This window comes from Dermochelys coriacea, chromosome 7, assembly GCF_009764565.3.
Source record: "Dermochelys coriacea isolate rDerCor1 chromosome 7, rDerCor1.pri.v4, whole genome shotgun sequence".
Classification (NCBI taxonomy): domain Eukaryota; kingdom Metazoa; phylum Chordata; order Testudines; family Dermochelyidae; genus Dermochelys; species Dermochelys coriacea.
In genome coordinates, this window is record NC_050074.1 from 94,884,215 (window position 1) to 94,911,615 (window position 27,401).

General features: G+C 41.3%; 1 protein-coding gene across 18 annotated transcripts in view; it reads right to left on the reverse strand.

Moving 5' to 3' along the window:
• EXOC6 (exocyst complex component 6) overlaps window positions 1–19,419 on the reverse strand; it is a 187,648-nt gene extending 168,229 nt beyond the window's left edge. For 3 of the 18 annotated variants that reach the window (XM_043518197.1, XM_038409911.2, XM_038409915.2), the window contains exon 1: window positions 15,726–15,874. In XM_043518197.1, the coding sequence (XP_043374132.1) occupies window positions 15,726–15,808 (83 nt within the window). In that variant the 5' untranslated portion in view covers window positions 15,809–15,874. Of the gene's footprint in view, window positions 1–15,725; window positions 15,920–19,224 lie in introns of those variants that run through there. The other 15 variants (XR_005293991.2, XR_006282536.1, XM_043518193.1 and 12 more) reach the window with 13 other exon arrangements.
• Window positions 19,420–27,401: the final 7,982 nt, after the last annotated feature.

Here is a 27,401-nt window from a genome sequence, read left to right on the forward strand (position 1 = left end):
AGCTACAGCTCACTTCTTCAGATGCATTTCATCGGATGCTGTAGCTCACGAAAGCTTATGCTCAAATACATTTGTTAGTCTCTAAGGTGCCACAAGTCCTCCTTTTCTTTTTGCGAATACAGACTAACACGGCTGCTACTCTGAAACCTGTCATTAGTGCCAATCAGTTACATCTATGTAAACACAGTGAAGATAATGGGGATCACACACATCTGAACACTATGAAGATGAGGGGATTGTGCATATGTAACAGAAAGGATAAGTTGGACTCTAGAACTTTTATTACTGTAGGGGATGTATGACGTGACTTTCACAGAATCATAGACATGTAGGGCTGGAAGGGACCTTAAGAAGTCATCATGTCCAAGACTCCAGCCCCCTGCACTGTGGCAGGACCAATTAAACCTAGATCATCCCCAACAGGTGTTTGTTCAACCTGTTTTTAAAAGCCTCCAGTGATGGGAATTCTACAACCACCCTTGAAAGCCTATACCAGTGATTAACTATCCCTACAGTTAGGAAGTTTCTCCAAATATCTAACCTAAATCTCCCTTGCTGCAGACTGAGTATGTTACTTTTTGTTCTACATGGAAATCAAGTGATCACAGTCTTCTTTATAACAGCCCTTACATATGTGAAGACTTATCAGGTCCCCCCAGGCTTCTTTTCTCAAGACAAAACAGTGTCTTAAAAGTGTTTTAAACCTTTCCCCAAATGTCAGGGTTTCAAACCTTTTAACATTTTTGTTGCTCTCCTCTGGAGTCTCTCCAAAGTGTCCACATCTTTCCAAAGGGTGGTGCCCAGAACTGGACACAGTACTACAGCTGAGACCTTCTCAGTGCCGAGAGGAACAATTACCTCCCATGTCTTACACACAACATTTCTGTTAATACACACTAGAATAATATTAGCCTTTTTTTCAGCTGCATCACATTGTAGACTTATATTTGCGATCCACTAGAACCCACATCCTTCTCAGCAGTACTACTGCATAGCCAGTTATTTCCCATTTTGTAGCTGTGCATTTGATTTTTCCTTCTAAGTGAAGTATTTTGCTAGGGTTGGCAACCCTTCAGATTTGGCCTGGAGTCTTCCGGAATCAGCATCAATCTCCCGGTGACTACTCAAAGTAATCCAGGCGATTTTAATAGGATATGTTAAGAAAATGACATTATGTAATGTTGGGGGGAAAAAAATCTCCTGGAATAGCTTCAGTCAGAGTTGGCAAACCTATACTTTGCACGTTATTGAATTTCATATTGTTGAATTCATACCAATTCACCCATTTGTCAAGGTCATTTTGAATTCTAATTCCGTCCTCCAAACTGCTTGCAACTCCTCAAATAGAGTTCCAGCGCTGAAAGTTAGGAAAAAAAACACTTTTTAAAAACTCAAACTGATCAGTTTTGACATAGATGTCCCAAACAAACAAACAAGGAACTCCACAATGACATTTTGACAGTCATTTTCAAAGTGAAGTTTTAAAAAGAAAACACTTATTTAACACACTGTGCATGTTCAATCTGGTATTTTCTTATGTCAGTAACTTCTCGTGTGAAGCTATTTTGCATGAAAGCTACAGAGGCTCTTCATGACTCTCTACACCTCTATATGCACACAGGGCCATCCTTAGGCATACGCAGCATACACAGCTGTGTAGGGCACCTGAAAATTTGGGGCACCACTGGGAGAACAAATAAGAGCAGGTCAGCTCCCACACAGCCCGCACACCCTGCTTTGTCCTTAGGCAAGGGCCTTATTCACAGAGCCGAATGTGCTGGCACGGCGCATTCTGCGTGAGGGAGAGGGTACGGGCGTCTCTGCAGGGAACTGTGACTCTCCGCCACTGTGAGGCAGGCTGGGTGGCTCAGTATCCTTTAGTGCTTCTCCCCTCCTCCCCATGGGCTGTGAGCCCGGGTTGCCGCAGAGCCTGCTGCATACGAAGCTCAGTGTGTGTCAGCATTAGGGCGGGGTTCTTCTGGAGGTCCATGGGAGGTAGTGGCTGTGTCCCAACTTGGGCATATGGGCACCAGTTTAATAATACTGTGTAGGGCCCCATAAATCTAAGGACGGCCCTGTATGCACAACACAAAAATGGCCAAATGGATTTGTATAAACTACAGACACATATACACAGCTTCTCATTAGAGAAAAAGCTGAAGTTTTATTTTGAGTAAGCTATAAAATAAAGCCATTTAGACCCCAATCTTGTACTGTGATTGAAGCGGGGCTCAGTGCAGGCACACCCTAACAGAGCCCCATTGCAATTACAATGCAGGATTAGGGCCTTAGAATGGAAATGCCATCTCAAACACAACTGTAGTGTCACTAATGTGATATTATATCACACATTAAATGTAAACGCCAATTTCACAGGAAAAACTGCAATTTCCTTTGTCCTATAATATACAAAGATATTCTGTGTTTACAGAAACTGCAAACTTTGTGTTATTTTTTTCCATGGAGTAATTTTATGTAGTTTGCTGCATACACCCTTAAAATGCTTTATAAAATAATGACCACCTGTTTCCTGTAATTCAACAAAAGTTATTCTAATAAGCACATTTCTTAATACCTAATCAGACTTTCTACTGCCACACACTACCTAAGGGCCCAATTCTGCCATCCTTATTTATAAATACATGTCACTATTTTATTTAAAAGATCATATTATACACCAGAACAATGCAGAACTCAAGCTAAGGCCAAATCACAAAAACGTTTTTATTAATTTTAGCTTAGCCGTTATGCTTTACTTGCCTTGTTTTCCTGTATGTACAATTTCTGTGAATTGTTCTCACTAATAGTATCCTGTTTCTATGAGCAGGAAAGGGCTGAGTACAGTTTGTTAGTTAACATTACTTCCTATAACCAGGGTCAATATTCTGTAGTAGTGACACTCCAGCAGACATTGTTCACTCTGGATAAGCAATGTATCACGCTGATGGCTGTTAATGGACATCCTCTGTAGAGAACATGAACTGATAATCAGTAAACCCAGATTTGCAATAGACTTCCTCCTTCCTGTTTTACATTGCTGACCAAGGAGATGTCTCTTCCTGCTAAGCTTTTGTGCTACTTAGTGATGTATGAAATGAGAGATTGAAAAACAAGCACTGCACTACTTTTTTAATTTCCTGCTGTACTGATGCACAATAAAAGACACTAGAAAAAATTCTGCTCTTTTGGAACTCCCCCTAATTTCAACAGTAGCTACATGCATGTAAACAAGAACTAAGTTCTCCCCTTGTTTGGAATACATATGTTCACAAAATGGAAGTAGCTGGGAAGATCCTGTAATCATAGATACTAGAAAGCAAAGTGTGTAAGGCAACATATTCACCAGTTAGTTCCATAGACTACACCCCAAACCACATTCAATATCAGAAGTAATGAATTTGTATACAAATAAAAGTTTGCACTTCTAGGTGGCTTTAAAGGGTTAATCCATATATTTTTAGTTACACACTCATACACAAACACACACAGTAGTGATGCAACACAGTACCAATGATATACCTGAAATACATTGATGATATTTTCATCCTTTGGACAGACAGTTTAAACTCCTTCATAGATTTTCATCACAATACAACCTATCCATTATACTCTCTCTGGAACACTCTCACACTAGCATCAGCTTCCTGGAAACCACGATCAGCTTTTCAACAATGGAACCCTACAGAAAATCATATATAAGAAACCCACATATCATCACACCTACCTTCATAGACCCTATAACTACCCCAAACACACCTACATCCAGGCACTCAGATACCACAAAATATGCTCTGAGGATAAAGTCCAGGATATGCACCTTAACACACGTAAAACAACTTCCACTGAACGAGGACACTCCACCAGAGAATTGCATAATGACAGGTTTCAGAGTAGCAGCCGTGTTAGTCTGTATCCACAAAAAGAAAAGGAGGACTTGTGGCACCTTAGAGACTAACAAATTTATTTGAGCATAAGCTTTCGTGAGCTACAGTTCACTTCATCGGATGCATTCAGAGGAAAATACAGTGGGGAGATTTATATACACAGAGAATCTCCCCACTGTATTTTCCACTGAATGCATCCGATGAAGTGAGCTGTAGCTCAAGAAAGCTTATGCTCAAATAATTTGTTAGTCTCTAAGGTGCCACAAGTCCTCCTTTTCTTTCCACCAGAGAAGTAGATTGCTTCATGGATTGAAGCAGAGAGAACCTGGTTCAATACAAAAATAAACCCCCTCCAACCACACACCCCTGATTGTCACCTGGTGCCCCACACTAGAACCCATATGGGGTATCATCAAGCAAGTACAACCCACAGTCAATGGGGACCCCAACCTGAAAGAAATCTTTCCTGAAGCCCCACTTCTGGCCTTCAAACAATCCCCCGACCTCGCCAAGCTCATAATCAGAAGAAAGCTCCCAAAGACCAGGACACAACAACTCAAAGCAGCGCCAGACCCTGCAGAACAATAGATGCAAAACCTCCAGACATATCTCCACTGCTACAATGATCAACACCCCCCATTACACAGCTTTCAAGAGCCATGGATTCTACGCATGCCTATCACAACATGTGGTATACCTCATTCAGTGTACTAAATTCCCCCAATAACAACTATGTGGGTAAAACCAGACAATCACTACTCTCTCAAATGAACTCACACAGGAAAATGATAAAAAACAAAAACACCCTATCACCTATGGCTGAACACTTTTCATAAAGCGATCACTCTATATCTGACCTTCAGTCCTCATCGTCAAAAGAAACCTGCACAACACTTTCAAAAAATAAGCCTAAGAGCTTAAATTCCTCACTCTGCTAGACAACAACCACCATGGACTGATCAGAGACAGTGGATTTATGGCTTAATTACAACAATCTGCAACCCACTATTCCCATCTTTTTGTCTTATGACTGCAGAGGTGTTAACTTGAATGGTCCCTTACAATATAAGCTAACTACTTATGCTAAACAATCTGTTCCACCTTGCATTTTGCTGTGATGCTAGGATTACCTTTCCCAGAGAAGAAGAGCTCTGCGTGACTCGAAAGCTTGGCTCTCCCCCAAACAGAAGTTGGTCCAATAAAAGATATTACTTCACCCACCCTGTCTCTCTAATACCCTGAGACCAACACAGCTACAAATACACTCTCTTCCTCACAGTCAATCTATTCGTAGGAAAGTTTGCATCCCAATATGTAAGCTCATAGCCATCTATTGCCATAACAATGCTGAAGTTTCCACAGGTCTCTAATATATTTGTTTTTTAAAATATTTATCTATAAACACTTCATTTAAAACACAGGGTTCTCCTTATAAGGTTGAAATGTCTCATATGACATGCCCATTATATCTAGTTACTAGAACACATGTATTTAGATATCTCTGTTGTCGGTGAGGACTGCAATATTTGCAATCAGTGGGATTTGTGAGCAGATAACTTTCCCACCTGTCCTAAAATACAACCCAAATGTCCTGTGTAGTGTTGAAAACTCAACACCCTTCTTGAAGTTTGCCTTTATTTTGACAAACAAATGAACAATAATATGTTCTCTGTATAAATACCTTCTCTGCAGGTTCTTAGAGCAATTCAACCTACCTCCTTAGTCCTCTACCTCAAATTCCAGACTTTTCCATCAGGGCAGCTGAATTCTAAAACGTATTTGCTTCCTTATTATTCCTCAAGCTGGAGTATCTTGTTTCCTCCAGACTTTATTTTACTGGCAAAGGCTGAGGTGCAGTAAGGATTTCAAGATAGACTATTAGCTGCCTCCAAGATAGACTATTAACTCCTTCTTGGACAGGACATAATTGATGCCAGCCACAAAAAAAACTCCTTGGGAGAAGGAAGCAAGACCAAAGAGAAATGCATGAGCAGAGCCTCAGTGTGAATGTGTTGTCAAGCACGCTTATCTGAGGTCTGCGGTGACAAGAATTAGGGTTAGGTTTTTCAGATATAGTCAGGTAGTATCCATAAAGGCAAGCTACTGAGCCAGAACCAGGCCCTGTATTACAATGCAATATAATTTGATTACATGCTGCAGCAGTTTGATTGATTTTTGGAAGAAGTTAGCCCTCTAATACTATGTACAGCCTTGCAATTACAAACTTAGCTTCTACTGCCATCACGCAGTTCATTTGCAATAAATCCTTTATGCTATTTAAACACATCGGTACAAGTAACTGTGAACATGCATGGACACGGTTGGATTTAAAGAATTTCAGAAACATGGGACACGTCACACCACTACATTGTTGCTGTGGTAAGGTTTCTTTTTAGACCGGGTGGGGGTTAATCAGTTGGTGGTGATGCTGAATGCCCTGGACCAAGCAAGCATAAACACATGGAAAAGAAGAGAAGGCTGATATTTATTTATATATATAGCAATGGGTAGAGGGTCCAGCCAAGACTGGGGCCCATTGTGCTCTGCTCTATACGAAGATATAGGGTCCCTGCCCAATAAGAGTGTACTCTAAATAGCCAAGACAGACAAAGGCAGAGGGGAAAAACAGAGCACAGAGAGGTTAAGTGACTTGCCTGAGTTCATACAGCACATCTATGGCGGAACCAAGGCTAGAATCTAGGTCTCCTAACTCCCAGATCACTGCTCCTATCCACTAGCCAACGAAGGACTATGGGAAATAATGTGACATAAAGCACCTCGCAGAATCCATGAAAAGCTAAATGTCCATGGGGTTTGTGTCACGGAGATGAAATATTCTGTTTGCAGAAATCACAATTTTTTTATATGAACAGCCTTTTTACAAATGGGTATAAGTCCTTCAGAAGTGATTCCCTATTTATACAGAATGCTCTGCTGCTTATGTGAAAAGCATGGAAGAAGAAAATGTGTTTTCTTATTAGTATACTGTTCCATAAAATGTAACGTGAAGAGATTCAACTGTGTGCGACCTTTTTTAGCAGCACTTACAGTCAGTGGACATGATTTCTGTTTTAGAGATTGTGAAATACTCTAATTTTCAGGTCAAAAACAGCCTTATCTTGGACCAAATTACATTGACATTCATGCAATGAAAGTATAGAGATAACTGCAAAGTCTCTTAAAGAAATGTCTCAGAAACACATATAGAAAGCTACACTTACTACTTTGCTGGTTAGTGCATTCACTGACAGGTCTGTAGCTAGGCAAGTGTCAGAGCACATCAGATTTATGCAGGATGGGAAACTGTGTATTCTCTTTGGTGATAGAAGACCCATAAGTTGGGATGGTATCATATAGGAAATAAAATCAGCATTAGGAACAAAATAGCAAAGAAGAGTTCAAATCAAACTAGTTTGTCTAAATGTAGATGACGCAAGCAGTGAATGAGTTGTTCAAGACGATGTGCAGGCCAAGTTTAGATGAGATATTCCTCAGTGATGTTGTGCACTGCATCTACCATAAACTGAGCTTGTTATTCTGGATCTATAAAAAGTTTATCCTATTTCCTTAAAAGTCTGAATGTGTTTTGAAAGACACTTTCAGATTTTAATATTTAAGGTCCCAAAGCATGGCAACACACTCCGAGCTGTTGCTGATGCCTCTGAAGTTACAATGAGATATTTCAGAAGCATCCACAAGTTCCTGGATTGTTAGTCAGGTCAGAGTTCTGAAGGCAGTGATCAAAAACTGTAATTTGGCTGTCACTCATTTGGAAAATAGTGAAAGGACCGAGTTAGAGGTTGATGTAGCCCAAGTTAGGGGTGTTTTTAAGGTGATCAACACAGTCTAATCAGTGGACATGTATTTCATGATAGACTTAATCAGCATTGTGAGTGAAGTCTCTCTTGCAACAAGAAATGAAATAAAAATGCAATTAACCATGAAACATTTGAGGCTTCGAAAAAGCTAGAAAAGTGTTATCCTGGAACTCACAGCAATGAAAGTCAATCCTGGCCCATACATCTGAAAATTTATCACTACAGATGGCAAATTTGAAGAGGCAAACATTTCTGGTTCTTTAGAGACAAAGTGCAGAAAAATTGGACTTGCATGCTTGAAGCTATCATTGAACATATTAATTCCACATTCACCAGGCCACTATGGACACTATTCTCATGTGCTTTGACTCTACTAAGTGGCCTAGTGATAAAAAAAAAATTATTGACCTATTATGCGATGTGCAAATTGAGTCTGCAAGACCACTTTATACAGATAGGAGATGCGTTACCTGAGTGGCTACCTCTCATTTAAATACCATCAAAAGTTACAACAAATAACAAAAGCATTGTTACACATATACATCACTAATGACCAGCCACCTGTCTTTCAGATATATTATTCTCAATGGAAATACTATTCTCATCATCCTGCAGCACTGCAATGGCAAAACATGAGCTTACAACAAATAATTTAATCAAACAAGTTGATGCCTGTATCTGCAGCAAGCACACTCCAGGATTTGATCCAAACACAATTAGAGCCCAGGTATAAGACCTTTTCCAGCTCCTTCCAGCTTGAATGGGAAACTAGGAACAAAACAGATTTATGGACACAATCACAGTGAGCACTCAGAGCAACAGAAGGGAAGCACTAGTAAAGGATTAGATTTGCAAATTGGTATGCGAAGTTTAAAAATGTCACATTACAAGGAAATTATAAAATCCCATACCCAATCAGGGGACCATTTCAGTAAACTATAATACTAACATATATGCAACATTATCCTCTACAAAAAAAAAATCTACATTTGCAAATTGCTACACAATATAGATAAAAATACAAACTGCAAGTCCTATATATACATACTTTCATAATCCTACACCACCATTAATCACCAGATTTCATAACAACAAACAATCATTCCATGTTAATAAAACTATCCTTTCCATCCACCACCATTACACTGTTGGAAAACTTTTAGAACTCTGACATGATTTAGAGCACATTGGACTGTATTCTTTCTGCAATCTTGTTAATGTATATCTATAAAAGTAACATCCAATAATGTCTTTCGATTACCAAGCAAAAGAAAAAGGTTGAGTGGGTAATGCAAATAAAGTAGGATGGCTGTGAATGAGGAAGACTATATGGCCTATGGGAACTGGCAAGATTTCTAACTTCAATGCAAGACTTTACACAGTTTTTAATGTTTTATTACTATTTTTTACAAAATTTTGGGGGGTATCAACTGGACTGAATTGAACCATACTTTAAACTTTCTCATTACTAACACTTGTTTAATTTGTTGTATGAAGGTCAAGTTTTTTGGCTTTGCCACAGAGTGGCAATAAGTTGTACTATTTGTAATGGCAACAGATAATATCAAACGGAACTGAAGTAAAATGTTTTGATATATACTGTGTGTAAAAGACAAACAATATAAGGCCCAGATCCTGCACGTGACTTTGCATAGGCACAGCAGTCTTCTGATAGATAGGCATTAGGTCCTGTCTAGGTTGGATGAGCAGGGAGCTAGTGACAGTGGTTATTACAAAAGAATGAACACTGAACTACTAAGGCCTATGTAAGGCCTCTGTGTAAACACAGATGCTGCACCTGTTTAACTGAAATCTTTTTTAAAAACCCTATGTGGGCACACTTAATTGGTTTAGCAAGCATCTGTAAATTTATCGATGCAAGTTAAACCAAGGTAACTTGATTTAAAAACACACCTTTATTTAAACAGCCGCCACTTTGTGTGTAGATCAAGCAGGAAAAGGTTTGTAAAGGTATATAAAAAACTTTGTTTTGTTAACACCTATTTAACTTAAATGACCAATTAAAATTTTGACTAATAGAAATCTTTGTTAAAATTCCATCATCCTCAGAAAAAATACTTTAAACATTTTCTTTTAAAAAAAACTTTCAGGCCCTCTTTACAGAATTTTTTTTTTAAAAGGACAAAAGCACAATTTTTAAAAACTCCTTTACAAGTCATCTTTAAGACAACCTCTTTGGGGAGAAGGTATACAAGGCCAGTTCAGAAAGGATGTACAGTTTTCAGGTTGTGGGCTTCTGAGGAGAGTGAATCCGCTGACTAGAGAGATGTTGGTCAAAATAAACAGAAAACCCAGTGAAGCACAGCAGAATGAAAGAAGGCTGTCTTGACAATATCTTGTGTTACGCTTCTGTTTTTGCAGGTTTTAGTGAGTTTTTTGTTCTTGTAATGTTTGTAACATTTTGAATTTTTTTTAAATAAATAACTGTCTATAAACTTTAAGATGTCTAATGTAATCATGCAGTATAGACAACCTTTTCCTACATACCCTCTCTCCTTGAGGATACATCCACTATGTGTGCTATATTCCACAATCCATTATGTATAGAACTTGAAAAAATTACCATACGAACTAATCAGAAGACAAAACTTAGTAGTCAATACAAAAAATGAGGATAGCAATTCCACTGAGGTTTGGGACAGTGTCCTGGTGAGAAGTGTAGTCCTACTCCCCTCGCTACCCTGGGAAAATGGAGGGTTCTGAGTCCTTTCCACAGTGCTATCCTTGGACCCTCTTTGGACTAGGATCTTTGGTATCAGCCTCTTGCTAACTGCTCTCTGAAATCTGCAGCCTCTGTCTGCTAGAAGAAGGAAGACAAAGCTTCTTTTCTTCCCCTCTCCAATCTCAGAGCCTTCCTAATACCAGCTATTGTAAGGAAGGGAGCAGCCAGTCCCTGATTCGAAGAGGCAATAGTTTAATACAGATGCATGTACAACTGTCACTGTGGATGGATTTCTTCTTAATCTTAATCAATAGAGGTACACATGAATTCTACAATATTACTGTATTTGCAAACTATCTTACTGAAGTCCATAAATTGTCCTGCCTTTTGTCAACACATTGTACTTTCAGTTTCATAACATGACATGAAAGAGGGACTGGTCATGGACATTCTATAGAGATGATGATGTTTTGACAAGGAGATGCTATGTACTTTGTCAAATCTATAGGGTTTGGATAGTGTTCTGTACAGTAGAATTGGCTGTTCAGTGAATATGACGTACACTATGGTTGCTGATCCTCAGCTGCAGCTAAGGAGCATTCATCACGTTAGGAAAGACAGTGCAAAGATGGTTTTAAGCAACCTTTGATCCCTTGATCTTGAGACTAATCTGCACCAATTTGGTTCCTTTGTGCAAGTTAAAATATATTCTGGTAGCTTCTAGGCTGCTCCAATTTGTGCTAAAAACCCAAAGAGGTTATTACAGCAGCTGGAGATCACTAGATGCAGGGACACCACTGCCGTGCCCCCTTCCTTCTAATCATATTACTTGTACTGACTCTGAGGAGCAGAGATGGTGTAGGAGCCATTAGACAGGTTCTATGCTATTTGAGGATCCCACTACACTGTGGTGATCCTCCTAAAACTCACTAAGCAGACTTTAAGGCTTCTTTGCACTAGTAAAACAGATCAAAGCTGTCCTGCTGTAAGAATCAAACGTGCACAATACCAGTTTTTCTTGCCATTTCTTGAACAAATCTTTGGAAATAGAGCATAGCACTGCTGTATACCTTAAAAATCAAAATGGGTGACATTCCAGAAATAATAGGACTAGAGACACATAGCTAAGGACCTTTTAGCAATATGTATGTTCTGTAAGAAAACTGATATCCACTGAGGGAACAAGTCGCACCCACATCAGAAAAACATCATTAACATACAAGATATAAGAAGCAGGAGTAGCAGTGGCACTGGCAGGGAATCCAGTCTCCTTCATTCAGCAATTGAGGTTTCAAAGAATAGATATTCTATCCAGCAGTAGAGAGCAGACATGGACAGTGAGGACCTGATTTTACTGAGCCAGAATGCCTATTGTAGTCAATGGGGATTTTGCCTGAAAAAAGATTTCCAGCTTGGGCTCCAAGTGATAATATATTAACAGACACAGATATTCCTGTGCCCTTTCAAGAGGCTTGCTCAAAGGAAAGTACATAACCTGGTTAAAATGTCTTTAGAATGAGTCGGATGCTCACAGATTATGCAGATTTAAAATTCCTTCAAAGTAAGGTTTATTACTTATACAAATTAGCTAGCTACACATATCTGTAGCCTTAACAGAATGTCTAGTGAGCAGCAGCATAGGCATTGGAGTTGTCTGTCACTAGACTTGGGATGACAGCATTGGATGGTATACAAACAATCAGGCTCGGGATTTTTTTTTTCTGATCACATCTCTGAGCAGATAAGATGTCAGATGTGGTTATCCAATGACAAAATGTGGTTGCCCTAATATCTGGCCTGTGGACTCATTGTTGCAGGAAAATTAAAATGAAATATTGTTACTGGTATGATTGTCTAAAGGCATTGTTCTATGTTCAGCTTGTTCTATTTTGGGCTATTGAGACAGAGCTGTTCTCATTTGTATTCTCTTATTTTTATTGTCTATCACTTGATTTTACATTTAGCTTTGTTCTTGCTTTAATAAAAGAGAACATAAGAATAGCCATACTGGGTCATGCCATGGTGGATCTTGCCCAGTATGCTGTCTCCAACAGTGGTCCATACCACAACTTAAGGAGGAGTGAACAGAACAAGGCGATTATGGCGAGATCCATCTCTGGCTTACATACCTTGCTTCTGGTATTTAGAGGTTTTGGATCGCCCCGAGTATGGGGCTGCATCTTTGGCCATCTTGGCTAATAGCTGTTGATGGACCTATCCTCCATGAACTTATCCAGTTCTTTTTTGAAACCAGTTATATTTTTGGCCATCACAACATCCCATGGCAATGGGTTCCATAGTTTAGTTGAGCAACTTCCTCTTGTTTTTATCAAATCTGCTGCCTATTAATTTCATAGAGTGACCTCTGTTTTTTTAATTGTGTGAAAAACACTTCTCTATTGTTTTTTTCCACACAATTCATGATTTTATAGATTTCTATCATACCCTCTTTTAGTTGTCTCTTTTCTAAGATGAACAGCCCTAATCTTTTTAGTCTCTCCTTGCACAGAAGTAATTTAATATCTCTGATCTCTTTGTTGCCTTCTCTGAACCTTTCCCAGTTCCACTATATTCTTTTTGAGATGGGACAACCAGAACTGGACACACTATTTAAGGAGTGGGTGCACCATGGATTTATATAGTGTTGTTATAATATTTTCTATCTTATTTTCTATCCCTTTCCTAATAGTTCCTAACATACTGTTAGCCTTTTTAACTGCTGCTAAGCACTGAGCAGAACTTTTCAAAGAGGTATCCATGGTGACTCCAAGATCTTTCCTGAGTGGTAACAGCTAATTTAGAACCCACCATTGCATATTTATAGTTGAGATTATTTTTTCCAGTGTGCCTTAGTTTGCACTTACCAATGCTGAATTTTGTCTGCCATTTTGTCACCCAGTCACCCAGTTTTGTGCGATCCCTCTGTACATCTTTGCAGCCTGCTTTTGACTTAACTATCTTGAATAGCTTTTTGTCATATGCAAACTTTACTACTTCACTGTTAGCCCTCTTTTTCCAGATTATTAATGAATAATGCTGAACAACACAGGTCCCAGTAGAAATCCTTGGGGTACTGCACTGTTCACTTCTCTCCACTGTGAAAACTGACTATTTATTCCTACCCTTTGTTTCCTGTCTTTCAATCAGTTACTAATCCATGAGAGGAATGCCTCTGCCTCTAAATTCAAAGGAGCGGAATGCCGCTGCCTCTAGACTCTGACAACCATGGGCTTGAGGTAAAACTGAGGCTATTTAATCATTTATTTAAATTCAAGTAAAAATTCTAATACCTAAATATTACCAATTGTCTATCTGGTTTGAAATAGAGGCCAAATCATTTGGTGGGAGAGGGGTAAGGTTGGTCCAATGTAAGTTGTGCGGATAATAATGAATGGTTTCAGAGTAGCAGCCGTGTTAGTCTGTATTCGCAAAAAGAAAAGGAGTACTTGTGGCACCTTAGAAACTAACAAATTTATTTGAGCATAAGCTTTTGTGAGCTACAGCTCACTTCATTGGATGCATTGAATAATGAATGATACATTATAAAACAGCAGTTGGGAACCAGCTGGATCCCTTAACTATTCATTTCCAGAACTTTAAATGTAGTTTTGTTTTTTAAAGGTGTCCATTTTTGCAAAGGGAGTGTAATACCTTTGAGTGTTGACTGAATGCCTTTGAAATATTTCTCCCTCTGTAAAACTTACCTCCTTTGTAAAGTACTGTCAGATCTACTAACGAAAAATGCTATATAAGAGTTAGGCATTATTATTATTATTATTATTATTATGATGATGCTTTGACAAGTCTCTTGTCCCATTCCAGGCTCCCTTTCCCCCCAGCAATCTTGGATTCCCTCATTCAGAGATCAGGAAGTAAAGCTCCAGGCAGGCCATGTACCTCCTGGTCCCCCACATTCTCTCCATATCCTGAATACCTGCCTGTCTGTCTGTCTGACACCCTTTCTACTACCCCATCAGACCAGCAGTTGCAACAAAGCCTAGACCAGTGCTTCTCAAGCTATCTGATGTGAGGGACCAGCAAAATTTTTCCCCAATATGCACGCAGACCGGCAGCCAATGGTTCACAGACTGGCACCAGTCCGCGGACCACTACTTTGAGTGGCACTGGCCTAGACTGTTCCCCCTCCACAAAAGTACTAAAGACATTTCTCCTCAACAAGGCCAAGAAAACAAGACCTGTTTGAAGTTTGCAGGCAGAACCATTTGAGAGCTGTGACAGCTGAAAAAATAATTTTGAAGTTATGGTGAGTCGAAAATTTTCTGAATGTTATCAAACTACCAGAAAAAAAATCTACCAAGTAAGGAGATGAGGCAACATTTCAGGGGAATCAGTTTTACTTGGGTGAAGTTAGAGGAGATTAACAACTCGTTTCATAGTGGGAAAACTACTTCAGTCTTAAAGTTGAGTGGAGTATTGCTGCTCCTTACTACATCAGCACCCAGGATAAGGTTTCACAGCATGTTTAGGATTTTACCCTGTGACCACTTGTCAACCACAGACTCAAAGATAATAAGAAAAGTTGAGATCGGAAATGGATGGGGAAGCTGACACCACTTCAAAAGGGAGCATCCCGATCCCAAAGCCATGAGGAAACCAGCAGCCAACCACACCCACGCCTTTGACAGCTCCCAAATACAAACGCCCAACAAGGGAAGCCTCGTTTGGTGCCCTTCCTCCCATGCAGAGCACGTTAACTTTAGACAATCGGACCGCTTTCTGCACCAGAACCAACGCTGCCCCGGCCAGAGGGGGAGGCAGGCGACAAGCTGGTCCCCTCTCCCCACAGGGGACAATCGGAGTCAGGCTGATGCTGTCGGTGACGGGAAGCGCAGGGTGGCACGGACCTGCAGTGTGGTCTACGAGGGGCCAGTGCCCAGGCCCGCTGCCCCGTGCTGGTACAATAACCAGCGAGTCCTGAACGGGCTGGGGCCCCCGTGCTCTACCGGCCTCCGCCAGCGCCTTCCCCGCGGCTCCGAAAACGCGGGGCAGCAGGGGATGCTCCACGCTGGGGCGCGCCCCTTCCCTCCAAGGCCGGAGGCGGTTCAGGCTGGCCGGGGTGCAGCGCCGCGAGCAGGGCCCCGCCGGAAGGGGCTTTGTGAACAGAGGGGCGGCTTGGCCCGAGGGGGCCGAGGGAGCCCCCAGGCTCAGCGGGGGCGGACCCCCAAAGGGCTGCGCCCCGCACAGCATTGGCCGCAGACTCGGTGTCCCTGGGGCGGAGCTGTCAGCGCGAGGGCCCGGCCCAGCCCCTGGGTCTCGCCGGGCGGGAAGCCCCTCACCGCCTGCAGACCCCCCCCCGCCTCGCTGGTGCCGGCCCCTCACCGCAGGGTGGGCCCCACGCAGGCCGTGTCCGTGCTCTCGATCTCCTGCAGGATCCGCTCATGCTCGGGGAGGCTCTCCGCCATCTTGGGTGGGAGGGAACCAGGCCGCGGCGGGACGCGCTGGGGAGGCGGCGCTGCCGGCCGGGGCTCGGGCTCCCGCGCTCCACGCCCACACCCCGAGAGCCGCAGCCGCCGGCGCCGAGCCCACCCGCTCCGCAGCGGGCTGCCGGGGGGGGCGGGCGGGGAGACGTGCGCACTCTGAGCTGAGAGCGGGGCCGGGCTTGCTGAGCGGGCAGCTGCTGGAGGGGGGAGCAGGGATGCAGCGAGAAGGAAGCGGGGCTGCTGGGACTCGGGAGGATTGGGCCAGGGAAGACTGGAGAGAGGAGCCCAGGGTTAAGAGTGCGGCGGGAAAAGACAAAGAGAGTGGCTGGTTAGATCGCACAGAGAGAGAGGACTCTGCTGATCTGTGTGGCCCTCCGCTCCCAAATGCCGCTGCAAGCTAGAAAACAAGTCTAGCCACTCTTCCCGCCCACGCCAGATAATAATAGCACAGGATCGTATAACATCCAGTCTTGGCACATGTTGGAGTCTGATGAGTTCGTGAAAACAACTAGGCCCTGGCACCTGCACCTTTCCAGATTTTGGCCCACAGCTCCAAATTCTAACGCCCACACTGAGAACCGGTCTAACGGCTCTTACTTCACCAACGATTTTGGACCTTTACACATCCCAGCACACACACGCTACAAAAACACCCTCCAAGCATGTGGATTCTGCTGAATCTGTTACATCCCCTGCTAGGGTGACCAGATGTCCCGATTTTATAGGGACAGTCCCGATATTTGGGTCTTTTTCTTTTATGGGCTCCTATTACCCTCCACCCCCGTCCCGATTTTTCACATTTGCTGTCTGGTCACCCTATCCCCTGCTCATAAATTCCAGGGCCACTCCTACCGCACCAAAAATTCTGGACCCTGATGCATCCTTGTGCATAGGTGCTTCAAACACCCAGGTGTTGCCCAATCCAACAGTTTGGTTTTGTGTTTTTGTTTTGTTTGTTTTTGCTATTCATCTCTAAATTCTACAACATAAAGAGATCACTTATAGCTGCTCTCCCAGGCCCTTTAAAATCTGGTCCCCTTTTACACTCTGGAACCGGGTCACTTAAAAATCAAAAATATGGACCAGAAATCCAGCAAGGTCCATTTTTCATCTAGATCCCCAGGCCTTTTTACATTCTAAACAGACAGCAAGTGTAGCTATCTTTTTAAATCAAATAAATCTGTATCCAGTTTACTTGTGTTTCAGAGAGCCATGAAAACTTTGGAAATGTGTGAAAGAATGAGCTAGACCTTTTCGATCCAGACCTATATGCTAGTGTCAAATAGACTTAGAGACCTGCAGCCAAAATTTGCTAGATCCAACAAGACCTAGGTGCCAGATATGTGGTTTTGTGTTGCTTTGCAGCAGGGATTGCTTGGCACTTGGATTTTTGTGTTGAAAGCAGAAATAAAAACATATGTTGTCTAATTTTGACAATACAAGTTGGGGGTCACAACCAAAATGATAGGATCCAGCAGCTCCAGATGCTGGTTATGTGTCTTGTGTGCTCTGACCACTAATGCAGCACCAGCGCGTTCATTTTGCAGTGGAATTAGAGCAGCTAGCAGTATTCTCTCTTTAGCTAGTAGAAATTTTGTATTTGGGATAAAAATATTACAAGCTGGGATCCACCAAGATCCAGGTAGAGTCTTTTTGGTGGGTTTTTTGTGCTAGCCAGATCAGTTTTCTAGTTCTAGATTTCTTTGGTGCACTATTATTTTTATTTATTTCACTGGGAACTGCTTAATTTTCTCTGTTTTAGTTTAGAGAACCTGGCAGATTGGGGATAAAAATTTGCAAGATTCAGTTGGATCTATGTACCAGATATGTGTTTTTCCACTGCTTTTGGGCTCAGATACATCAGGGTCCTTATTTTAGCAGAGAAGTAGGAGCTGCTACACTTGATTTCTATTTTGATTGTACATCTGAGTTTTGGGGAAAAAATAGCCAAGGTCCATGGGCCAGACCTGGCTTTTTTACAATGCAAAGTTATCTCTTCACAAATGGAAGCCAACTTTTGAAAATTTGGTCCTTAAAAGTGGCTTTTTCATTTTTGGCTTTTCCTAGACTAGAAAAGCTAACCTTTGCTAACAGCATTTATTAGCACCGTGTGTAACTGAACCAGCCCAGAATGTGCATTAGCTGCAATTGTGTTCAGCACCATTTCAGTAACTGTAATTAAACCAGGTTTCAGAGTAGCAGCCGTGTTAGTCTGTATTCGCAAAAACAAAAGGAGTACTTGTGGCACCTTAGAGACTAACAAATTTATTTGAGCATAAGCTTTCGTGAGCTACACAAAAGCTTATGCTCAAATAAATTTGTTAGTCTCTAAGGTGCCACAAGTACTCCTTTTGTTTTTATAATTAAACCACCATCAAGCGCTGGGCCACAGTTAATGAAACAGCACTCAACACGGTTTGGATGTTATCTACACGTGCAGCTACATCATGTTCAGCTTTGGTTCAGCTGAACCTATTGGTGACAGCCATAGTCAGCAACAGGTAGTTTTTCTAAGTGTGGACAAGCTCCTACAAAGTACAGTTCGGACAGTGATGCAGGAGGGAGATGACTCAGAGGGGGAAACTATTTTCAGGTTTTAGGTACCTTTCCTATAGATAGATTTCCCTGTAGAAATCATTGCTATATAGTAAAATTCTTCCTACATTCGTTTTTTCCATCACTCAAGTTATTTACAGAACAGGATGACAGATGCAAGTTTCAGGAAAAATTAAATTTATTTCTAAATGAAGATATATGGTTTCTTTCTTTAGTCTGATCCTTACTACAAACGGACATATACAATACCAGACAAGCTATTTTAACACTCTGCTGCAGACACCAACAGTAGAGCTAACATACAATCTTTAATGTATAAGCTTCATGTCCATGAAAATGCAATAAACTGTAAATGCATTATTCTAATTTTTCAAAGACATTTAGGAATTTCACTAAATAAAACTTGAGTGCATATAGATACACTTTGATAATAAAGAAGGGTAGTGTCTGTCTAAAATATGTGAATTAAAAGTCATTCACCTATTTTTTCAAGCATGTAGCTGATGGCATTGGCTGATAACAAATTAAAAGCATTCCATTATGGAAAACCAGTGATTGGTTCTTGTTTTCATTTATAAAAGTAATTTCTTGCTTCATGGAGCACTAGTGGTAAGTCTGTAAAAAACCCCTTGTTCTGGTGAGAAGGGATTCAGTATAGGCTTTTAGTCTATGCTTGTTCCTTTAGGGCCCAATCCTACTCCCATTGAATTCAAAGGAAGTTTTCTTATGGATTTCAGTGTGTGCAGGATTAGGCCTCTAGTACCTGGGGGTGAGGGAAACAACAGCCTAAGAATAAAACAAATCCATTTTATACAATATAATATGATATAACTGATGCCTACCTTAAACTGGTTCCAAGAGGCAGTTCAAATGACTCAATCTCAGCAAAGACGTTTTTATATATTTGATCTTTGTTTTCTTCTGAATAAAGCTCCAACAAGTTTAGTTTGCTTTTTCTAGCCATTGCGGAGCATGAAACAGTTCTAACTTCAGGACAGGACTTTTATTCTGTTTACTATCATTACCAGAATGAATCTGTAGTCAGCAAAACCAGCAGTGAAAAATCAGACCCTGGGCTGACCTCGTGATTCCTGAGGACTTTGTGTCCAAGAACTCTGCACAGCTGCTCTTTTCCTGTCTCCTCTAGTAATGTGCAGATTACACCGGACCCACTTCATTAATGTCTTTTCTTGAAGATGGACTTATTATTTTCAGGGAAACTTTGTTATCAAAAGCATTGAATAGTTCATTAACACATTTAAAACATTTCACTGATGATAAATATTGCAAATGAAAGGGGACACCTAAAAAACCTAAAATTCAGTTATCTTCAAAACATGATACACAAGTAGTTTCAGACAGGAAACCTACCTTTGAGTCCCTCAGTCAATTTTTGTGCATTTGAAATCACATTTTCCTATTTTCCAAATGTTTGTCTTTTCCCTGTTGCTTTGTGAAAGATTCACACAAACAGAAAACTGTTAGGAAAAAGGGCTGTGAAATGCAAAAGTACACTAAAAAAGCAAAGAAAATGTTTATGCTTTAATCTCTTTCAGTTTAGTAATTTTATGTGTCATTTGTACAGTAACAGGTACACTGTTCAAATAGAAATGAGGTTTTTAAGTTGATGGTGTCCATTCATGCTATAAACAAAATTCACACCATTCATTATGCAGGCCCCAATCTTGCATTGAGAACCTAGTGGGCAGACTCCTGACTCTGCTCTGAGCTCCACTGATTTCAAGTCATTGTCTGACCATTAATCTACAGCAGGGAAAATATCTGGTACAACTTCCTCAAATGAATCTCAATCTCATCCAGTTTTGTCAAACTTGAGAATAGAGTGCCAAATTCATTGAGAAACAAACGACTGGAAGCCTAATGCTGACAAGCAGTGTTGTGTGGAAAGGGCAGTCTTTTTATAGCTTATCTATTTTGGTATCTCACTCAGAGACTTAAATAAAAACTTGATTTAGATCCCAATCCTGCTCTTGCTGAAATGAATGTGAGTGTTACCATTACGTCAATAAGAGCAAGACTGAGCCCTGATTGCTAGGATCTTTTAGCAAAGTTGTTATGTGCAGCAGAGACCCCAAAAATTTAGCAGCAATCTCTTTATTATAAATCCTGTGCTGTTTTCAGACAACTATCTCTTGCACAAGCTTCTTCTCTACTTCTTGTCTTTATTCTGTAAATAAAAGTTAATTGCTCCGTAATAAATATTTCAGGTGCTCACTATTGTGTAACAGCTAGTATTTGGGATTCATCTTTTGTATCATTAACAGATAATACACACTTGTGATTGACCCATCCAGCCACTGGATGTCACACAAATGCAGATGAAAGGATGGCTTGAGTAACAGTTCTAATCTTGCACTATAAGAAGGGAGATTAGGTATTAACTTTTAAAATAATTGAGGACATTAAAAAGTTAGTTTAATAATTACAAAAGTTATTAAAATGATTAGTTAGTGGCCTGAGTCACAGCTACATTTCCTGGTTTTGTCCACTTACTACCTTTCTGATTCAAGGTCAGAAGATGTAATAAATGAAACCACAGGACTCTAACTTCCATTAGATCCAGCTACTTCTCTTGTAGGACTGTATCTAGAAATCAATGTGGTTAATTTTTATGAGGGTCTCTGCAGCCATCCTCACAGCTATGTTACTGGTCATCTTTGGAAGATAAGCGCACCTACTGTTGATGAATGGATTCGCTGGATTTGGTTCATTCTTACCATGTAATGAACAAATTAACCTTCTGCTTGTTAGACAGCTATCTGGGCTGTATTAAGTACATGAAATTAATGGGCCTATTTACAGATTAAGGTACTACTCAAAAATTGGGGCCATAAGTTTATTTTTAACAGACATAGTGGCTATGGGGCCTAATCCTAGAAAGTATTGTGTCCCTCCAATCCCATTGACTGAAATGTGAATTGAGAGCACTATGTACATTGCCAGTTCTAGCCCACTGTGTATTAGGGTATGCATGAAGAAACAAGCAGAGTTGGTGCTCTGATTATTTTTGCAGCTTTTTCTTCTACTTTTGTTTTGAGATAATGTTCATAGCTATATATATAAACCAGTGGAAAATATCTAATCGTCACAGACATTTTGATGGTAAAGTTATATGACTTGTCGTCACTTCATTGTTAGTTCAAGGTATTACTCAAACTTTACCCCTAACCTGACTCACATCTACACACAAAAAGCTCTAGCCTCTCAAGTGAAATGGTGCTTTCAGTTCAATGTAGTTAACCCAATGGGGTGGAGTGGGTTGAAGCTTGAGCTAGTAATGTAGTGAGAATGCAACTTATGATCCACTCAAGTGCTGAGAGTCCCTCAATGCCTCTTGCAAAATTCCCACCAGCGGTTATTTGTTGCACCTTTGCCTTCTGACCAGAAGTTAACTCCTCCCAGGATACATACCCCACTTCAGCAGTCAGATCTTGCCTTGTATGAAGCTCTGTGCACCTATAGCATTTGTTCTAGCTTTGCTATTGCACTTGGTTCAGTCTGGTGGTGAGTCGGGGGGGGAAAAACCTTCTTCCCAGAGTGGGTCTAGCTGGTCTGAGGCTGACACCAAGCTGTTCAGCTGTGGTGTGATACCAGCAGGACTTATGATTACATCCTGGACAACTCAAGGGCCCCTGGGGAAGTCTGTGGGTAACCAACTGTGCAGGGGTGCTAGAACAATTTTTATAGTGGGGCTGCTGAGAGCCATTGAACCAAAATGTAAACCCTGTACATAATGGAACCACTTCAAGCCAGCGCCCACCACACCCTTAGTTCCAGCACCATGCACCTGTGGATGACGCCGAGCCACAGCTGTCATCAGCCACAATGGCTTCAGTGCTGACACTCATCACGGGTGCCAAAGCCATTCTGCCCTCACCCACAACTCTGGGGAGGTGATGGGGAAACAGGTCAGGGAAGAAAAGGCCAGGGAGGAAGCAAAAGAGAAACTAGCATTGCCTCAGCTAGGTGAGGACTCAATTCACTATTACTGTAATGGTTCAGTGGGAAATGCCATAAAAGACCCACCACTATCTGTAGAGAACTAATCAGTACTGGATGATGTTGGGTGATGGAGGGCGGGCAAATGCTGGTTGTAGCATCCCTACTGGGCACAGAAACTGCCATTTCCACCCACCTCCCCAACAGCCTGCATCTCTCTCAATCCCACCCTGGCATCCAGAGAGTGGACTTCAAATACTACTGCATCTATGGTCTCTGCTGATCCTGGAAACCATCATCCCCTCTCCCCAGAACGCACAGGGCAGGCTTCAGCTGCTGCTGTGTCTAATGGAACCACCATTTCCATACACCCCAGCATCCCTCCATCCCCACCCTTTGGCATCCAATGGTGATGCTCTATATTCCCTGCTGGGTGTGACAATTGCCATTCCTGCATCCTCCCCCAGAATCCACTACCCCCACTCCACAGAATACATGTGCGGTGCAAGTTAGATTTCAAGACCTGGGGAAAAATTAAATATTTCAACTGAGCGTTACTGTAAAGCACACTGCTGCATGCAAGTGTGCTGGTACAGTTTTTATAGTGGGGGTGCTAATGATGGAAACCATTGAAACCACGTTTTTGGTGTTTGTTATTACTAATTCAAGCTAGGGGGTGCAGCAGCACTCCCAGCACATCTAGTTCCAGCACCACTGGCTGCATGCACACAAAGTAGGCATTCATACACATTACAAATGCCTGGGAATGCAGGATCAGGTTTAGGTATAAGCAATTATGGGGTGTAGATGTAGCAGTGTGTTTTCCTTCACTCTGGCACTAGCATTTCAGTATTTAAAGAGACAGGGCAAGCCACACTTTTAAAGATACTACTATCCCAGGAGCTGTGTCCAGTGCAAAGTCTTTTTTGGAGTGAAGTCTATGGAACTTCACAAGCCTCTCAGAAATTCAGAGCTGGGCTTCAACTGCTGTGGAGGGAAGTAGGGTTGAAAGGCAGCTGAGAAAATACGGGAGAGGGAGGAGTGCAGGGTAGCCAAGTACTTCACCCATGACCGAGCAAGACTCCCAACAGCAGCATGAGGAGAGCCAGCAGTAAATGGCCAGGTTTGAATACCCTCTAGGCATTATGGCCAGCAGGTGCCAGAATAACCCACTCCTAGTTCAGATCCAGACTCATCCTGGAGTTTGGAACTCTCCTGCACTATATAATGAGCTGCAGCTAGGAATCTTTAGGAAGGGGGGTTTGCTAGCCCAGGGTCAGGTTTACCGTCAACACTCCATCCGTGTGGAGGGAGGGTGGAGTGATGACAGGTACCCTGACCATGTACACTTCCTATATATATGACATGGCACTTTGCCCCTTGTGCACATCACACATGCTATAGGCAGCAGGACTGCTACAGCTGTGCACTGTTTCAATGTTAACTGTTTAAAGCAGCAGGATTGCTAGCGTGGTTCACTGTTCCACTGTTAAATGCTCAAAACAGCTGCACTGACAGCGTTATTGACTTTGAATAAAATATTTCTTTGTTTAATCCCTTTGTTTTTGTGAGTGTTTTGATTGCACTGTGAGGGGGGCATATTTAACAACTCCACCATTTTATTTCAGGTTTCAGAGTAGCAGCCGTGTTAGTCTGTATTCGCAAAAAGAAAAGGTGCCACAAGTACTCATTTTATTTCAGTATCACTATCACAATAAATGCACTGTCAGTCAAAGCTTCCTGAGCAGGAACGTTTATACAGAACAAACCAACCATCCCTGCCACTCCATATTAGGCAGGGGCACCAGGAGCTGGTGGAGTAAAAAGAATCAGGCCTCCTGGAGCTGGTACCTGTGGCCTCACAAAGGCCACCTCTGCCCCGTAAGCCTGGCAGGGGGACCAGGAGCTGGGCTGGGATCCCATTAAGCATTCGGAGCGGCAGCCATGGCTTTCCAGCGGAATACAAACAATGAACATGAGTCAAGTTGTGTACTGTAATAAGAAGCCAGTCAACACCATTTCTGCCCACATGACTAGAACAGATTAAATACACCACGGACGTTTGGAAGGAGCAGCTCAGAATACTTCAGCACTAAGAATAGTGGAAAGTATCCCTAGAAAGCAACTCAAAGATGCTTGAGTGAGCCTTTCCAGTGTGGTCAGTCTCACTCAAGCCAGGTTAAATCAAGTGGAGTACCTCAAGTGTACTAACTCAAGCTAGCAACCTCCAAGACAGGGAGCAGTTGTACAGCCATTTTGCACAGAAAACTTCTATTGACGTAAATGGGAGTGATTACAAGATTTTAAACAGAGGGACCAATCAATAGCTAATTGTTAATGACAAGCTACTTTAGCCACATATCTTTTTCATAGTTGTCAGTGTTCTATGTGTTATTGGGGTTTGCAACGATAATATATCATTTTGAAAAACAAAACCTGAAATTGTATAAAGAATAAGATTTAATTATAAAGTAAACACTTCCATGATATGTGTGTTGGTTACGTATTTGTAACACTTTGATCTCTGCAATCCAATGCTTTTGAGATTAACAGATTTTGGGCAAACTAATAAGTTTAATATTAAACCTGTAGGAAACTATACAGATAACCTTTTACATATTGGCTAGGAGTCCCCTGGAATGTGAGAGGGGTGTATCATTCACCACAGTTTGTTGGAGATGAGTCATAACTTTTATTTACACCAGCACCTTGCCGTGATTGTGATAAGGGATTGCAGAAGATACTGTACTATAGCTTGTCATATGTGAAATTATTATTTCTACTTATGCAACCCACACTGCTTGTCAGACTACAATTAGTTCAAGGAACTAGTTCTGAGAATAAAAAATAAACCGTGGAGGAAGCTAAAAATTGTATGACGCAAACATTATGCAGAGACTTTTTATTTTATGCTTGGAATTTTGGATCAATACATTTATTAACATTTCATGTTTAGATCTATGCTGTCTCTTCTGCTCTCCCCGTCCAAAAAAAAATTAGGTAGTCAAAGGAATCCTGGTTCTGCCAGGATCAGTGGAGGTTGGCCAGGCAAGCATCATCCTAGCCAAAATGCATTCTCTTTCTGTGCAAATGTTTCAAACTATTCCTACAGGTGGAGGAGTGAAAATGTATTTTTTTTCACATTATTTTATTAAAGTAGGCGATATTATGGTGATAAGGGCAATTTAAGTAGCTATATAAAGAGGTAGATAAACTGGTATGTTGTATGGCTAGATCAGCAGTGCATGTCTTGCAAAAAAATATTTGTATTTGACAAATACAAAATCTTTTAGGGAAACACCCAGATTTTTGGGGGAAATTTGTTCTTGTCCAGGGACTATCATAAGAACATAAGAATGGCCCTACTGGGTCAGACCAAAGGTCCATCTAGCCCAGTATCCTGTCTTCTGGCAGTGGCCAGTGCCAGGTGCCCCAGAGGGAATGAAAAGAACAGGTAATCATCAACTGATCCATCCCCTGTCACTCATTCCCAGCTTCTAGCAAACAGAGGCTAGGGACACCATCCCTGCCCATCCTGGCTAATTGCCATTGATGGACCTATCCTCCATGAATTTATCTAGTTCTTTTTTGAACCTTCTTATGGTCTTGGCCTTCACAGAAATCCTCTGGCAAGGAGTTCCACAGGTTGACTGTGCATTGTGTGAAGAAATACTTCCTTTTATTTGTTTTAAACCTGCTGCCTACTAATTTCATTTGGTGACCCCTAGTTCTTGTGTTATGAGAAGTAGTAAACAACACTTCCTTATCTACTTTCTCTATTCCTGTCATGATTTTATAGACCTGAATCATATCTCCCCTTAGCTGTCTCTTTTCCAAGCTGAAAAGTCCCAGTCTTATTAATTTTTCCTCATACAGAAGCCGTTCCATACCCCTAATCATTTTTGTTGCCGTTTTCTGAAACTTTTCCAATTCCAATATACCTTTTTTGAGATGGGGTGATCACATCTGCACACAATATTCAAGATATTGGCGTACCATGGATTTATATAGAGGCAACATGATATTTTCTGTCCTATTATCTATTCCTTTCTTAATTATTCCCAGTAGTCTGTTTGCTTTTTTGCCTGCTGCTGCATATTGAGTGGATGTTTTTAGGGAACTATACACAATGACTTCAATATCTCTTTCTTGAGTGGTAACAACTAATTTAGACCCCATCATTTTATATGTATAGTTGGGATTAAGCTTTCCAATGTGCATTACTTTGCATTTATCATTATTAAATTTCATCTCCCATTTTGTTGCCCAGTCACCCAGTTTTGAGAGATCCTTTTGTAGCTCTTTACAGTCTGCCTGGGTCTTAACTATATTATGCATCCCTGCAAATTTTGCCACCTCACTGTTTGCCCCTTTCTCCAGATCATTTATGAATATGTTGAATAGGACTGGTCCCAGAACAGACCCCGAGGGGACAACACTATTTACCTCTCTCCATTCTGAAAACTGACCATTTATACCTACCCTTTATTTCCTATCTTTTAACCAGTTACCAATCCATGAGCGCACCTTCCCTTTTATCCCATGGCAGCTTACTTTGCGAAAGAGCCTTTGGTGAGGGACCTTGTCAAAGGCTTTCTGAAAACCTAAGTACACTATATCCACTGGATCCCCCTTGTCCACATGCTTGCTGACCCCCTCAAAGAATTCTAGTAAATTGGTGACGCATGATTTCCCTTTACTAAAATCATGTTGACTCTTTCTCAACAAATTATGTTAATTATCTGTCTGACAATATTGTTCTTTATTATAGTTTCAACTAGTTTGCCCAGTACTGAAGTCAGGCTTACAGGTCTGTAATTACCAGGATCACCTCCGGACCCTTTTTTAAAAATGGCATCACATTAGCTATCCTCCAGTATTCTGGTACAGAAGCTGATTTAAATGATAGTTTACAGACTCTAATCACTCTTGTTACAGTGTGTAAGGTAACACCCATTGTTTCATGTTCTCTGTGTCTATAAATCTCCCCACTGTATTTTCCACTGAATGCATCCAATGAAGTGAGCTGTAGCTCACGAAAGCTTATGCTCAAATAAAT